Source organism: Phaethon aethereus (genome assembly GCF_964289735.1).
Source record: "Phaethon aethereus genome assembly, chromosome: 16".
Taxonomy (NCBI): Eukaryota; Metazoa; Chordata; class Aves; order Phaethontiformes; family Phaethontidae; genus Phaethon; species Phaethon aethereus.
Genome location: NC_138592.1, coordinates 16,268,998 through 16,286,818, shown reverse-complemented (window position 1 = coordinate 16,286,818; position 17,821 = coordinate 16,268,998). Strand labels below are relative to the sequence as shown.

Here is a 17,821-nt window from a genome sequence, read left to right as displayed (position 1 = left end):
TTACAGTTGGTTTTTTCCTTCCTTTTTAAGGACATGACACATCATTTTGATCCCTACAGACTCCTTCCTACAAATCTCTGAGTATCTCGTTCTCTGTGGAAAGAAGTAAAATATTTTGCTTTGATTATTCAGAAATCAATAGGATTCCAAATACCTACACAACTGTATTCATACGCTGTGTATTAAGCAATTACTGACAAAAGCAATGGGTAACAGCTTTCTTTACAAAACACTGTGAATACCAGGTGTTTTTAGAACTACGTTGTTTTGAAAGTGGAATTTGCAGGTGATCTTTATCAATGAATTTCAGCTATAATCAATAACTGGCACTGTAGATACTGCAAAGCTTTAAAATCCAGACTGCACTAGCACAGCACTACTGTAATGACACTTCTATGTTTGTATAACAACAGCACATATAACAAAAGAAAGCATTACTTACAGAGGCCCTGTCCGGTAGCAAAGGAGAAGAATCTGAAGATAGAAGTCTTCCATATGTGCTGGTGGGCTTTCTCTCCACTTTACTTTTGTAAAAAATTTTAATTTGCAAGTTCTCTATTTAGAGTCTTCTATGTTTGGAATGACATGACAGGGATGTAATCTCAAACTGTTGCTGATTTAAGCTGCCTGATTTGATTTCTTTTTACTGTGGCTGACTGTCTTGAGCCCATGTATCTATATGCTTGCTCAAATTTGGTTCAACATTAGCATATGATTTTAGAAAACTCTGGCTTATGGGAACAAGTCTCTCTAAGCAGTTACAGGATGAAACCAATGTTAAGTAGGTATCTTCTAGAGACTAAATACTGAACTGGTCTTCTTCAATGAACAAAAGTACTGACCAACAGCATGATCTGGTGAAGTATCATAAAAAGGCCTGATAGAATAAATAGAAATCTGAATATAGTTTATGCCCCACTTGACCTCCAACATCTGTATGAAAGTCTTTCAGATAATAGCTCTTCTGTGTTAATGGACTCGTGAATAACTTCAAAGCAGCTCTGATTTTTGCTCTGAAAAATACTGATGCTCCTCCTTTTCAACAATAGTGTCAGAAGCCTGAAAAATAATGATGGATTCAAAATGTCGTTTGTTAGAACAAAACTCTTTAGATGTGGAGATGTTCTGTACCTGAGAAATCAGAGAAAGAAAATTTAAAAAGTATTTAACAGCCAAATAGCACAAAGATTATATGTGTACTGTGTTGTGAGTACATGTGCTCTCTGTCAAGTTGCTCATTATACTGATACTTTGTAGATTGTCTTTGCTGGTCTCAGCATTTCCATAGAAAATGAACATAAAAGTGGTAAAATAAGAAAGAAATGAGAAAGCAAGGCAAAATGCAGAGGAAACAGGAATTAATTGAGGGTTAAATACTACCAAGTTCTGGCGATATGCTGGGTGAAAGTACAGAGGTTAAGGGAAGATATATGTTCTTTTTCAGCAAGCACGCGCTGTACCTGTACAAGTCGGGAAAGTGGGTTGCAAGTAGATAGTAGACAGTCAACCCGGAAAAGTGGATACCAATACAAATCTTAAAGAGAAAAAAAAGCAACATCTGGATACTCTTCATCCCTCTCAGTCCCCTCCCTCCACCTAATACATCACGACTGTAATCAAACAAATCAAACAGGATGAAGAATGTTTAGTTGGCAATGTTTCCGAAGTGACTGGACATACTTGGAAGTCTTTGGTAATAAGAACTACCTGACCAGGTAAAAAAAATGCCAAACCTACTTACACATACTGCTTAATACTAGGGAATCCGTTATATGGTGTATCCTAACATGCATGCAATGTTTATATGATTAATCTAGTAAATGCTTACAGAAACCTTGTACATTCTTGCACTTAAAAAAAAGTAACAATAAGAGGTGGTACTGCAAAAGCGTCAAACATCTGGTGAAAAATATTGCCAGCTACCTTTTCATGTGCCTATGAGCATCACCAGTCCTCCTTCACAAGGAATCTCAGTATTAAAAGATTCCTGTTTTTAGAAGAGAATTTGGTAACAGAAAAGAGAATTTTATGAGCTGAATACCTTGTTACAGCTCAGAGTTGCCATGAGAAGTAATCGCAATTTGCTCTTAAAGTCTAGGAACTAAAATTCTGTCTCTTTGGCAATGCTAAAGAATTATGGAAAATTTAGATTGAAAGGCATGTCTGGAACTCATCAAGTGTAACTTTCTGCTTCAAGCAGGACTAATCTCAAAACCACATCAGGTTGCTCAGGGCATCATCCAGCCAAGTTTTGAAAGTCTCAAAGGATGGAGTCTCCACAACCTCTCCGGGTGCAGCCTGAGAGCTGTACCACTCTTAGTGAAGAATTTTTTTCCTTATGCCCAGATGGGGTTTTCCTCGTTGCAGCTTGTGCCTGTCATCTTTTGTTCCTTTCTCTGTTCACCTCCAAGAAGAGTGTGGCTCTGTCCTCTCTATAATATCTCTTCAGGTGGAAGACTGCTATTAGATGCTTCCTTCCCCACCCCATCCTCCTCCTCCTCCTCACTAGGCTGAACAAGCCCAGTTCCCCTGGTTTATTCTTGCTCCAAACTCTTATCATCTGCTCCTGCACTGGACTCTTCCCAGTTTGCTGACACCTTTCATGTACTGGGGGCCCCAAACACCACATTCCATTCTTGTTAAACTTGAAACATCACTGGTTTCAACCACGCACTACCAGCAAAAGTGAAGGTCTTTGCAAAAAGATCGAGCTAAGGAACAAGAAAAGCTTCCTGTATGAAAATAGTGACAAAGAGCAGCAAGAAAAAAAAGGCAAGGAGAAAAGCAGGCAGAGACTAACAGATAAGTTTGAAGAATTAAAACTCTACCCAGAATGTAGACCTGCAATAGTTCTGCTGTGGTTTTATTATCAAGATGTGTATCTTGAAGCTGAAAGGGCAGCAGCCCTTTTTTCCTGCCCCAGCTGCCCATTTCTACTTACCCTTTCATTTGGGCCCAAGAGCAGGGGTGGCTCTAAGATCAGGAGAAAGAGAAAGATAAACAACACTTGGCTATATCCATTCCCTTATTTGTTTTGCACTGTGGCCACTTCAACCTTGCCCTGGTTCAAAGGGGAAGAAAGAGAAAGACAGTGATGGAGGGAAGCATGTGCATAAATCCCTTGTGTAGGAGTTTAAACTGACTGGAGACCTAGAGTGCTAGCCTGCAAACCAAGTTCCAGAAGCTGAGAATGAAAAGCGTGGTAGTTGAATTCTGTTTCTCATTCAAGGTCAAATTATTTAGGGCTTTGAAAGACACTCATCCCTCCAAGATCCAGGAATCCGGACAGGAAAAGCCATACACGTATTCCTTGAGACAGTCTATAAAAGAACAACCTGTTCTAGCTAGACACAATCCATAAAGTATAACAACACTGCTCAGTAACTGCACTTTTAGAGAAGAAACCTTCTGTATTGTACCTCTAATGGCTTCTAGGGTATTCAAGACAAGCATGCAGATTCAAGTACTCAGATGTGACAGTAAAGGCAACAAGTATCAGAAGCATGGGACATCCTCCATAAGACACCTAAGATGGACCAAATGGATAAAGGCAATGGTCAGTGATCTAAATGGGACAGGCTCCAAACAGAGGCACTGCTGTGGCAGAAAATCTGTAAGTGCCTGGGCAATTTTAAGAACTTTGTACTCATAGCAGGAATTAAAAAAAGAGTACCAGGACATTCAGGTTCAAGCCCAAATTAATTTGGTGCACCTCATTTCTTAACAATAACAGCCCAAGCTTGACAGGAGAGTGGCACTCTCAAAGCTTGGCTAAATGCCCATGTTTGTGCAACTGAATTCCACTGTAAATACAAAGGTGAGAGAGAGGATCCCATCTTTAGGAACAGGGATACAAATCAAGAAGGTTTGTGATGTTAATATTGCCAGGATAGAAAACAGCAAATCTCCAGTGAAGGCACCACTTCGAACATGCTGACTGGCAGATTAAACATCAGCTTAAAGCTATGCATGGCCCCCACCAACAAGTACAACAGGCTGTCATGCTCACTGGCTATCTCTAAGACTCTCCTCCAAAATTAGCTACTCTAACCAAAACTTTCACCTTGAGATCATTGCTGAACATTCACATTAGTCAGCTTAGACAGTATTTGGCTGTCCTGAAAAAACGGCTCAGACCCCTGAACATATGTAATGTCCAGATGGTGGCTTCAGGAGTGCTTTCTCTGTTATCCAGGTAGATGCCCACTGAAACAATGCTAGTCCTTGTGGCGGAATCACGGAGAAAAATCTGTCCAGTTCCTCTCCTCTGTGGCTAACAGAAGCCTTCCCGGCAGGTGATTCAGGCTTTTTTCCTACAGAACTTCTGCAGAAGCTCCTGCACTGATTTGACACTGATAACAACCCCTGAGGTCTCATCTCCTGTACCAGTAACTGGCAGCATCTCGTAAACACTGACACTCTTTTTTGTTGGCTTTTCTTCAGAAGCCCTGAACAAGAAGCTTTCCAAAGAAGCCTCTGGAGGAGGGATCTACAGGGACGTGTTTGTGGCAATGATTACAATATTCGTTTACTTGCCTTTAGCAAAGCTCAGCATTTCTTGCCAATATCTAAAGAGCAGTCACAGTGGTAATCCCACTTTTACAAAGAGAACTTGATACAGGGGTGAAGCTGTGGGAGAGTACCTGGAAGAGAGGATACTGAAAGATGAATTCTGTGAACTGCAAAATGATCAAACTTGATGTGAAGTTGAGTTACACTAGAGTCGCTACAGGAGTAACTTGTCAGCTGGGGTTATTTCATGAAGATAGTGGCTGCCCTTGGGCACGCTCTCACTTACAATGCCACTGAAGAAGCAGATGATAGGGACAGTCTTAGAGCTCAACTCTAGGCATGCTGAAAGAAAAATATTCTGGTGATCCCTGGCAAGGTGTGGTATTTACCTTGCTTTAGCAACAAAAACATTCTCTAAATGTCTTCCCTAAACCAATCCTGCTCCACTTTAAGCCTTCTAAACTGCTTCAGTGCATTTCCTGACCGGCATGATGCCAGGTACACATAAGCTTTGGAATGAAATCTGGATTGCACAGGAAGACTGACAGCAGGATCACCATTGCAGAGGGGGCAGCCCCAGCAGTGGCAGTTCTGGTTACCCACCCTGCAGCAACAGCAGTGCTTCCTACAGCCATGGGTAGTCACTGCAGACATGGGTGCCATTAGCACCAGCACCAGTAAGACACAGGCACTGCTATTTGCAGTGATGGTGACAGAGCAAGTATTGTCACTACCAACAGAGGAGTATAGCTTATAGCTATATACAGCTACATCCATATAGCGCGCTCTCTCTCTAGCTATTATATACACATATTATATACTTATAGCTATTAGCTATAAAGCTAATATCTGCAGTGGGTTGGCAGACACTGCATATTTAGTAGGATGGTGTTGACAACATGTGTAACAGCAGTGGCCTTTTACTTTTTTTAAAAGACCATGAAGAGGATTTGCCTGGGATTATTATTGATATTATTTGCAATGTTAAACTGGAGGTGAAAATGTGTTTCCTGTAATTAACCTGGATTAAACAAATGTTTGAGTTGTCAGAGGGTAAGAGCAGTCATGTATAATGTGGATGTTTAAACTGACAGAACTTACTCAGGATTCCTTTTCAACCTGTTGTTGGAGATACAGACATATATAATTATTATTTTCATATAAAGGCTAGGAAATAGTTGATTTGGCCAGTTAATAATGGATTTCATGCAGCATCTCTATGCTTGAGCCAAGTTAGATAAGATACTGAGGCAGCCAAGGGAGAGATCCCAGCACAGCCAAGTCTGTTTATCCTCTTTCAGGCACAGGCTTTGCCGCCCACAGTGAGCAACGTATGTCAGTGGCTGTGAGTCTTGAGATGGGCAGTTTAAAGTTTGTTTGGCTGTTTCTACAGCACATTTCAAGTAAAAAAAGCCCAAGACTTGGAGAAAGTAGAGCAAAGTCACCTTTCATGTCCCCTCTGGTAATGCACGCTAATGCAATTGGGATACTGAGACTACCTGCATTGACATGTAACTCGGGGACCAAACGCTGCATCTGAGCAGCCAAGAGGGGCCACTTGGCTTGCGAGCAGCTACACACAATGTACCATTAAAAGACAATGACTCCAAAAACAGCTTCACTTGCCTCCAAGTGCCCATATATCAAAGTCTTATAAGGTGGAGCCCTTGCTGCTACAAGTCTGGGATAAGCTAAAGGCCAAGAGCTTCTTTCGCTTCTATTGAGGAGCACGTTCCAGGAAAAACATGAGGTAAGTCCCTGCAGTCATGACCATGCCAGTTGCTCCTCATTGTGTGGCTGTGTAGATGATTTATCTCTACATGTAAAACCACACTCCTCCTCTTTTTCAGTTGCATCCTGATTGCCACATCACTTCTCTGATTTGCCTTGATCCTTCCGAATTCCAATATTGTGCTTCATGCTTCTAGCTGCTCCCATTCACATTCTCATATGAAAACTTAACAAATGAATTCTGTATCCCATGGTTCCAGTTAATAAGGCCTGATCCAGGAGTACAACTTCCTACCTGGTTTTGCACACCCTCATCATAATATTATCTAAACTAATCTTCCACAGCTTGCTTACAGGAAGGTCACAGAATAAAGTACAATTATGATGATATATCAGCGATCATGAATTGAAAGTACAGTATTACTCGGCTAAAGGAACTGTATGCATGAGTGGAACTGTAACTAACATCCAAGGAGAAGGAAACTTCGCATTCACTTCAAAAGCCCATGCAGGATCATTCTTCACAGCAGAAGATAATAGAAGTGTTGGTGCATATGCCCTATTACCATGGCCTCAGAAAGGCAACCAACAGCATCACAGCTATTATGATTATACTAATAATTGTAAGGGTCATGGTAATGGTCATGCTGTCCACAAGGGGGAAAATCAGTATAATAATGATCATGCAAAATGATAACGAGTATAAATCCCAACTAACTATCCACTAGCTGGTGTGATAAAATTGCTAATGAACCCTAGCAGATTACCACAAGGTATCTTTAGAAGAGAGAAGTTTTCATCAACAGGATATATCCTATTCTCCATGTACAGATCAGACATGTCTGTCTTCATAGAAAGATCTGTTCAAATCATTCTTCATTTTTTCTGACTGGATGAGAATTCACATGAAATGTTTCACTTTTATCCACATAATTTGCACTGCTGGTGAAGACTCCAGAACAGTTCTTCAATGGGGTGACAGCTGCATCCAAACATGGACTTACTGAAACTCTTCAGGTGCCATGACACAGTAAGACAAATGTAGACCAATAAAAGCAAAGCTTCAGAGCATACTGGTTTCTAACAAAACTAGACGGACTAAATAGATCAGCCAAATATTCTGAGGACCTACAGTGCCAGTTTCAGCATCCTGCTCTGCTGACCTTTGCTATTTACCTTTACTATTGCTGCAAGGCTAAGAGAGCTTTGAGGCAGGTTGTTCAAATCTTCCCTTCAACTAATACACATTCTTGTAAGGAATGGAACATTTTACATCGTGATTATTTTGTGGCTTGATGTAAAGATACTATTGTTACTTTGTGGCTATTTTAAGATTTCTATAATCATTGAGTGGATGCTGAATGGCCAAAACAGTTCCTTTTTTGCATCTGAATTAATGACAGCTTTGCTACTCATCTACTGGTAGGGTATTTTTATTCTTTCACTGACAGACGACTTCGGTTCCAGACTGAACAACCCCATTTCCCCAAAATACGTAACATGAGGACAAACAAGACCATGTTTGAAGAAATACTTCCTGTTCAAAAGACAACATTGCCTCTGCTAACACCTTATTTCCAATGAAAAAAGGCAGTAAACTGATCACAGTGCAGGAAATCTCTGACCAAGAAGAAACTCTAAGACGTGCTAACAGCATTTCAAGTAAAACACATCAGAGGTGAGAATCTGGAGCTAGTGAGAGCAACGGAAAGATAGTGCAACGGAAGGAAAAACACTCCTGAAAAGGCCTGGATCATCCAGTGAGGAGACAGGACATTTTCATATTTGCATACCAAGGCTAAGAACACAGGCAACGACAAACTCCTCACATTTAACATGCACATCTATAAAGTTCTGACTACAAGATTATCCCTGTCATCCTCACCTCATGAAATTCCCTTTCTATCATCAGCACTTCCCCCAGGTGGAGGGGACAAATATGACCCCACCATTATCAACATCCTCTCTGGTGACTTTTTAAAAAGAGTTTTCAAATAGCCATGCTGCCTAGTCTATGCAGCATGGTTATTTGAAAACAAACACACAAATGACATCTATCCTCTGGAATGGAAATCTCCACTCTTCTATAAATTTTCACATTTGGAATGCACACCAGCCCCTCAAATACCAATTACATGCACTTTGAGAACACTACTCATGACAGTCACTCAGCACACCAGAGAAATACCTCATGTTTTTGAAAAAGCCACATGGATACTGCATAAGAAATAGGTTTTATAAACAAAACAAAAAAAGAGACCTTCTACTCATTGTATACATTGCTCTCAAACACCATCCTAAAAACTATACCAAAAAACCCTCAAAAAAATTATCATCTGTGTTAGAACATCCTACCCAGCAGAAAATTTTCCCCAGAGCCATCCCTGCCAGTCTTTAAGCTGCTTTACAACTTTGCTAAGCTTATCATGAGAAGGAAGCTTTTTGTGCAGAAAAAGAGAAAAGAAAAAAAGCAAGTACAACTTCTCAAAACTTTCCCTTCTGCCTTCGTGGAAGGACCTTCTACCCCAGACACCAGTACTCCAAGGTCTCATACGTGGGCTTACCTGGCAAGTCATATCCAGCACACAAGCCACCCTCACACCCCGTAGTTGAGATCAAGTAACTACTAAGACCAGACTGAACTCGCACAGACCGCTGATAAAGCACAAACACACCTAACTGCTGCAAAAGCAGCTCTCAAGGCACTCACTCAGTCTCTGACTGTCAATCCAGATCCTCAAGGGAAACCTATAAACTGCCCTCCAGCCACAAACCTAGGAATATAAACTCATAGCATTTCAAGATAACAAGATTGCTTCTCTGCCACACCATAACCTCCCACACTCTTCACACTATCACCGCTCCACATCCCACAGGCTATAACCTCTCTCTTTCTCTGCCTAAACCCAATGTAGTCATTTAAACATGCCAGGAAACATTACTTCTCTTTCCATGAGAAGTCAAGTATCATATAATTTCTGCTTTCCTACAAATTAGCATTCCCACAATTGAACTTGCCAGCTCCATTTCCTTTCAAAGATGATCTGATAGATACTGACTCAAAATGCTTAGGGATTTTCTCAATTTGCATTCCATCCTGAAAGAAAGCTGTCACTTTTAGGTCAGGCCTGAAGGTTGCTTGCATGCCTGAAAGCTTTTCTCCTTTTCAAATTACACTGTTTGGTCTAATGAAAGACATTACCTCTGCACATGACATAATGGCCACAACAATGCTACTACAGTTTAAAAATCAAGACATATTTACAGTCTAAGTAAACTTCTTATCCTTATAAAATGTTTCAAAACATGATTTTGAATCCCTAAAGGTTTAAAGACAGGCTGTCCTTCCCGAATGACTACGGCTGTGGAAAGTGAAGTGGTATTTTATGAGGCCAGTGTAACATTCTGGTTTTCCAACTTAAACTTTTTACAAGTCGTCACTATCCTCAATCAAAGGTTTGAATATAGATCAGAAAGTGCTCATTGCCATTAGAGAGTAAGATAAAGCTAGAAAGTCTTCATTACTTAAGAACACAAAAACAGTTGTGCTAACCATCAGTCTTCCTCAACAAATCAGCCAGCCCCAGCTTCTGATGGGAGGAATTATGACTATACTCAGACTGTGGGAAAACAAATATGCATCAAAACAACTTGACATTCAAGAAAGTCTTCACTCTCTCAACTTTTTATTCACCATTACAACTAACTCTAATTTCCCTTGTTACGTATTCCATGAGATACAGAATTTACATTTCAACACTCTCTTGTTCACCTTTTCCCTCTCAGAGCCGTGGTTTCTGTAGCAACTCTTTTCTGAATCTTGAGATGTAAAAAGCCAGCAGACACACACTTCTATTCACTCCTCAACATTCACACATGTGCACAGAGGCATGCAATCACAAACTTACTACTAAAATTATTTACCCATTTAAGATAAAACATATGTTTTCTAAAACATTTGAACCATTGTACGGGAGGTGAAAGCTCGACTAATCAAATACTTTTGTAGCTGAAAGCCTTCAGCTTTGAATGTCTACATTCAATTTATCCTTGTTTTGAAAAATGACCTGCGCTCTTACCGTCATGATTAGAATTTCCCAGGGTCCATGGCTCATCCGAATCGAAGTGAGTATCTCCTCCTATTCCTGGTCCAGGAAAGTAAGCGTGAGCTAGGAATCCACCTTCTCCATCAAATGGAGAACTGTCTCCATGGAAACCAGAAGCAAAAAATATCATAATATCTGCCTCCTTTCTGTCATTTTTAATTTCATGGTAAGGGACCTCTTCAAAGGTAAGTGGTGTCACTCTCTGCCAAACATCAAATGCCTGACGAATGGCTCTCCTCGTATCAATCTCTCCAACCTTGGGGGTATAGTTGTGTACACTGTGTGAATGAGAAAGAAGGGTTGTTTAAATCTGCAGAGTACATTGAAGACTTCTTATTATAATTCCAAAACATAGCCGCATCTACACAGTTTCCATTTCCAAAGGATCTTTATTTTTTTGCAGACACTACTTTATGCATGCAAAGTTTTGTTGTTACAAATAAAGTTACCAACAAAACTACAGCCCTGATCTGAAGTCTACATTTATTAATAACAGTCTTCCCAATACTTTCGTTGATCTTGTATCGGCTTCCTAATAACCTGACAACCTTTCCAATCCTGGTGTAGACAGCTAAGTAACTTAGTTTAAAAATGTAAATTGTTTCAGATTTTGTTTGAAATTATCATGCTAAAATGGAATCCAGTGTATAAAAAAAACTTATTACTAAAATTCTTTTTGAGAAACAATAATTTCCGTAAACTATACAACCTTACTTATATGAGCAGCTTCATTCTCAGGACTACTCAAAATACTTAAGAGCTCACAGGAGTGATGAACCTGCCAGTTTTGTGCAACCCAGTCCATGACAGCTGATGATACAGAATTTATGGCGGCAGGGGGAGGCAAGAAGTTTAACTGCACATAAATTTCCCATAATTGTAAACTTTAGCTTAAAAAGTGCTGTTCACAGGGTGGTTTTTTTATGTGTGCATATAATAGACCCTAGACCTATTAAGCTTGCCTTGGGGAATATGAAATGTCATGGAAACGACTTTCAGTCTTTAATGAAACTGGCTCAATTTAATATAATGATTGACAGATGAAAGAAGCTGTAATACATTCAGTGGTAAAACAAGCTATCTGTCACTGGAATGGCACACTACAAGCACTGAAACTGGAAAGTTAAGCAACTACTAATTTGACAATGGGAGAAGTGAAGCCATTTGCCAGTCTGCTTCCTGTGGTTATGCATACACTTAAGATACGTTTTATTTATACAATTATATACCCTAAGGTCCAGAAAAGGTTAGAAGCAGGATCTGACTCTCAGATCTTCACATACAGAAGATGTTCCTTTACAATTTGAGTAAAAGGAATAATTGATGGAAACTTTGAACTAGTCCCTCCTCCCAGTCTCTGCAGTCCCTCACTGTTACTTGAAGAATCTTACTCTTCCTTTCTCAGAGCTCTTGGCAGAAGCAACAGTGTGCCCTAGTCCCTGATTCTCTCTCCCTTCACACCATCATCTCTTTTCCTACACATTCTGGCACCTTCTCCATGCTGATCACTCATACCTCTTCACCACAGACTTTCTTTCTGTCTTAGCGTTGTTCATCCATCTCTTCTCCTTAATGTCTATATCCATAATTTTTACTCCTCTGTAATCTCCTTTCCCCCTCCAAAAAAAATAAAAGACTGTACTTTCATGTAGAGGGGGGTTTAGTTTTATTTTGAAGTGACATGCTTATTATGAGAAACTTCCATTGGCATCATTTGGCAATTGCCCTTCAAAAGCTAAGGGCCTAATGACTGAAACAAAACACATTTCTGGGAATCAATCGTCACTGCGTAACACTCATTTGACACCTGTAGCCCACTTCAGCATACTGCCTCAGCAGGCCTGGACAAAACCAAAAGTTCTGCTACATAAGCAAAAGTAAAACCTCTGCAAAAATTAAATATTCAGTAAAATGTTGCAAATCAGTAGAGGGAGAAAGTATCATGCCTTTAGACAATGATGTTCCTTCTGCTTTAATGGCTTGTTAAAGACGACATATGATCTAAGGGCTAGAGCCTTAGATTTCTAAGGGAGCAGAAAGGATCTTATTAGGATTTTCCTGTCAAAATTACACAGCTGCTGGCTGGGATTTAGGCATCTTTATTGATCAGACTCTTTCAGTGCTCTGAAAGTATTCCCCTGCACCATGTTCTGAGAATGAAAGCCTCAGCTAGGCATTACAAGGAAAAATCCAGTTTTCAAAAGTACTTCGAAAATTTGCATACCGCATTTTTCCCCCAAACAAAAAGGGGCAGGGAGGGGGCTATACCTGTAGGTTATATGCTTCTGCCTCCACTTTTGTCCAGTTAGTGCATACCGCTTTTTCCTCCGGCTATGGCGTAGGTGGGGACGATCCGGAACTCCACAGCGAGGCTTCTTCATCCACCTGGAAGGGAAGGAAAGAAAAAGCAAGCTGACAAAGAGTTTGGAAAAGGGATTCAAAAGAACTCAGGGGGTGACTGGAAGACCTCTGAGGGATGGCCAATGCAGACACCAAGAAAGGCTCAGTCTTCCCTCTCAGGTTTACCCTCTTTGCACAGAGCTGTACATGCCACCTCTGCTGGCAATCCTCACGTCTCAGCACACCAAAAGGAGTTCATTTTTCCTTTTGGAAACACAGATACCAGATCAGGTAGCCCTCATGCTTGACAAGATTAATGACGATAATGCCACAAAAGAGACCCAGATCAAAATTGCACATGTGCGTGCACTGGGATCAAACTCTCCTACCACCTATTGTATCATTCTTCATTTGTTAAAAGTGCTCCTGTGCCAGTAAAAAAAACCCCTCCAATTCATAACTCACTAGATAAGATTGAACAAGTGCAAACACTACCCTCCCAGAAAACGACTCAGGCTTTCACATGTAACAACCACAACAGATCACTCCAGTCTGTGGGTCACAGTCACCATATTCTGTTAGGTCCTCTCCATAATCCTTGACTCTTTTGATGTTACTCATGATGTAGGAAACTCTTGCCTATATGGCCAGGTGAGCTGGAAGAGCAAAGGATGCTGTCCCTTGCATGGGGATCCATGTACTATTATCAGAGAAATCAGGTCTTCTCCCCTACATCCTTCACCTCCAGCCTTAACAGTTCTTTTGCTTATTTCTTGCACCAGACTGAGGGTGGTCAAACACTGGCACAGGTTGCCTACAGAAGTGGTAGAGACTCCATCCTTGGAGGTATTCAAAAGGCAGCTGGGCATGGTCCTGGGCAACATGCTCTAGCAACCCCCTGCTCAAACAGGGACAGGAGTAGATGATCTCAAGAGGTCCCTTCCAACATAAATGGTTCTCTGACATGGAGGAACAGACTGTACCCCAGAATACTATCCCACTTGCTGGTGAGGGCACACTCCAGAGAAGTCAGAGGTAACTTACAGAGGAATGAATCTGCCCATCACTGCATGTGGCAGCAGGGGAAAAAGGAGACAGGGACAGAAAGAGTGAAGACTAGTACCTGTAGTTCCTAAGGTCCCAGGACAGCAACTTTCTGTCCCAGCCACATTTTTTAGGATGTTGCAGTGCAGCCCAGGACAGGGGACCAGAGCCATGAATAACGCAAGCAGTCCCTGGCCACAGCCTCCCAAGCACACTGGCACTGCCCTCAGCCTCCTGCTTGGGCTGCTGCTCGGGACATTGCCGCTGCCATTCTTCAGGCATTTTATGCCTTTGATGCACTTACTCTGATGGCAAAGGCAAGTGTCCACTGTGACACAATGCCTTAAGAATGCATTGTGGGACATGGGGTGCAGAAACATGCCACTGCCTGCTCGCATACGAGAAGAGTATCGTAGCCAACCCTGGCAGATTTCTCACACAGGACACCAAATTCTCTCACCTCTCCTCAGTAGGGCTTCCCCCAAATCTCTGGCCACCTGGAGGACAACTTTTGCCCTCCAAATGCAGACATGCCTCCACCAACTGCAGCCAGCCAACAGCAAGTAGTCCATATGGGCCCACATGCTTGAGCGTACAGTGAGATGTACATGCTTGAGATGTACAGTGTACATCTTATCTATCAAAAATATTAACCCCACATCTTCAGAAAGGGAGTGTCTTCCCGTCACCAGTAGATGGTTTACAAAATTTCTTTCCAGGACACCTTTTAAATAAAAAACAAATAGACACTTTGCCTTGCACAGCCTCACAAGAACATTCTTTCACAGCACACATACCTGCTCCCAGTTCAGGCAGCCAAGCAGCTGACCTTTCCTTAGTCCACTTCCTATATGTAAAAACTACAGGTGCTTACAAATTTCAGTGCAGTCATCTGTCATCTTCTCCTCACCAAGAACAGAGCAAATGAGAGTCGTTATACATATTGTACTGTACCTGACAAGAAGCCAAGCTGTGTATAGAAAGCCAGCACAGATCTTCCCCACTTAGGTTACCTCACATTTCTCAGTACAGTATGTCTTTCAGAAATCTAAGCAACCTGTAGAAATCAGATCTGTCTTGCCCACACAACTGCTGCCACCTTCAAAGAAAAGCAGTACGTCTAAGGTTTGCTTTTAGAAAAAAGCATATTAATTCAACCTCAATACACTGTGTTTTTCCAAGTGTCCTTTACTTGTGTTCTTTTGCATTGCTCCTACCACTTTGCTAGAGAGATGTTAGGCTTACTGGAGCCTGTATTCTCCTAGATATTTGATGAGTATTTTTTTTTTTTAAATACAGTCATATGATATGGTACAGAGTTTTTAGCATAACCTTACAAAAATGTAGTGTGCATTAGGTTTTCATCTCTTGAGCTTTATGAGAACTCCAGTACTCTGAACATCACCATCATCAGGCCCTGATTACAGTCAGAAAATGACCTTCTGTTTTATCTTTACTAGTATCATCTAGGAGACAAAAATGTAACAGGGAAGTGCTACCAAACCAACATGGATGCATAGGACAAGTCACCAGGACTTTCCAGGGCAGTGCAAGCTATGCTGACACAGTGCCAAGTCCCTCACACCTCAACATCTGTTTCATGTATGAACAGCAGCTGCCCCTTCCCAACACGTGCCCTATGCCGAGCAGGAAATCAGCCCCCACACAGATCAGTCCCATGCTATCAAAGCCAACCAGAACTGCACAGAGACCAAAAGTTAATGCCCTCAAGGACAGTCAATTTCCCTGCCCCTGTGCCAGCTCCATCACAACACAGGGACACAGGGCAGGGCACGGGGCTGTTCCAGAGGCAAGCTGCAATAGAACTGCAGTTGAGTTCTGCACCTGGGGAGGAACAACCCCATGCACTAGTACAGGTTAGGGGTTGACCTGCTGGAAAGCAGCTCCATGGAGAAGGACCTTGGAGTCCTGGTAGACAGTAAGTTATCCATGGGACAATGTGCCCTGGTGGCCAAGAGGGCCAATGGTATCCTGGGGTGCATTAAGAAGAGTGTGACCAGCAGGTCAAGAGAGGTTATCCTCCCCATCTACTCTGCGCTGGTGAGGTCTCATCTGGAGTACTGTGTCCAGTTCTGGGCTCCTCAGTTCAAGAGAGGCAGGGAAATTTTGGAGAGAGTCCAACAGAGGGCTACGAAGATGACTAAGGGACTGGAACATCTCTCGTATGAGGAAAGGCTGAGAGACCTGCGGCTGTTTAGTCTGGAGAAGAGAAAGCTGAGAGGGGACCCTATAAATGTTTATAAATATCTGAAGAGTGGCTGTCAGGAGGATGGAGCCACTCTCTTTTCAGTAGTGCCCAGTGACAGGATGAGGGGCAATGGGCACAAACTGCAGCACAGGAAGTTCCACCTCAACATGAGGAAAAACTTCTTTACTGTGAGGGTGGAACAGGCTGCCCAGAGAGGTTGTGGAGTCTCCTTCTCTGGAGACCTTCAAAACCCGACTGGATGCATTCCTGTGCAACCTGCCCTAGGTGACCCTGCTTTGGACAGGGGGTTGGAACAGATGATCTTCAGAGGTCCCTTCCAACCCCTACCATCCTGTGATTCTGTAAACACCAGCACACTGGGCTTTAAGGGCTTCTTGGGCCAAAGCTTCCAAGGCATCAGCATTTGCAGAGCTGACGAAAGACCAACACTACACATGGCTGCCTAACTCCTCTTTCAACCCCATTACACTGAGGCCTGTCTGAACCCCCATGTTCTATCACAGTTTGTTCCAGAGCTCAGCTACACACTTTCTGAAACAGACCTAGTAAAAAAGCCCAACTACCTGGTTAGAGCTAGGCAGTACCCAACCTGTCAACAGCCTGTGCTAACGTCAAGCTGAGAATGTCTATCTAGATCAGTTCCCTGATTCAACTTACTTCCTAGACATATGGCGCCTAGTCTACTCACATGGGCCAGGGTACAAATCCAGCCATCTCTTTTCTCAGCAGGGCAGATCTATGGCAAAAGAATCACAAAGCTGTAGCTTGCTGCCATTGATCTTCTTTAGCTGAGCTTTTTGACAGTCATTCTCTACTGAGCAGTTTGGATAAACCTTTCTGTGATCCAGGGGATTTACAAAAACACATCACATCAGAAACAACAAAAGACAATTACTTGAAGCAGGATTCAGATACTTATGGTTGCTCTCCCCCACCTTTTTTCTAAATGGGTGCACCAATAACACTGGATCATCAAAATTCATACTTGGCACTGTTTACACATAGACTATTGCATTCCTCCAGCTGCTTGGCATGCAGAAAACAGGTAATTTCCAAAAGCTCTTCTCCAGATACATTGGCTTTCCTCAGTTCACGCTGCAAGCCCTCCACAAGACTCTCCTAGGCAGAGGAAGCTGTCACTCTCAATCACCTACTACTGAGCTGGTAGGAGTGGTACCTTTAAACAGCTGCCCTGCATCCCAAGGTGAGGGACCTACACAACAAGCTGAAGACAAAGCACAAGACACTTCCAACACAAATAAGACTATTTCTTGGTTCCCTCCAGGGATGATGACAACAAACATAACAGTCACCATTTTTGTCAGGTGCTAGCGTGCCTTCCTTCCTGGCATGCTCCCAGGACTGTTCCCTTGCCTAGTTGCTGAGCAAAATTACAATTCAACCCACTAGCTGCAGGCAGACACAAAGTTTGCTGAGGCAGTACCAATTGCAGGGTACAAGGAGGCCATTTTATGTATTCTCCCCCGATCTTCTTACAGGAAACTAGATATCCTCAACCTGCTATCTCAAGACAGTCCCCTGCTGAACGGACCCCCACCCCACTTTCCTTTCAGGTAGTAGGAAGCAACATCAGTGGATGTTGTCTACCTGGACTTTAGTAAAGCCTTTGACAGCGTCTCCCACAGCATTCTCCTGGAGAAACTGGCGGCTCGTGGCTTAGACGGGTTTACTCTTCGCTGGGTGAGGAACTGGCTGGATGGCCGAGCCCAGAGAGTTGTGGTGAACGGTGTTAAATCCAGCTGGCGGCCGGTCACAAGCGGTGTTCCCCAGGGCTCGGTTCTGGGGCCGGTCTTGTTCAATATCTTTATTGATGATCTGGATGAGGGGATCGAGTGCT

At 42.3% G+C, this 17,821-nt stretch overlaps 1 protein-coding gene across 1 annotated transcript in view; it reads right to left on the bottom strand.

Moving 5' to 3' along the window:
* Positions 1-17,821, bottom strand: part of MMP24 (matrix metallopeptidase 24) — a gene marked incomplete at its 5' end in the record, with an annotated part of 51,219 nt that overhangs the window by 25,893 nt on the left and 7,505 nt on the right. The window contains 2 exons of the mRNA XM_082007424.1: positions 10,323-10,627; positions 12,618-12,734. Coding sequence (XP_081863550.1) covers positions 10,323-10,627; positions 12,618-12,734 — 422 coding nt within the window. The remainder of the gene's footprint in view (positions 1-10,322; positions 10,628-12,617; positions 12,735-17,821) is intronic.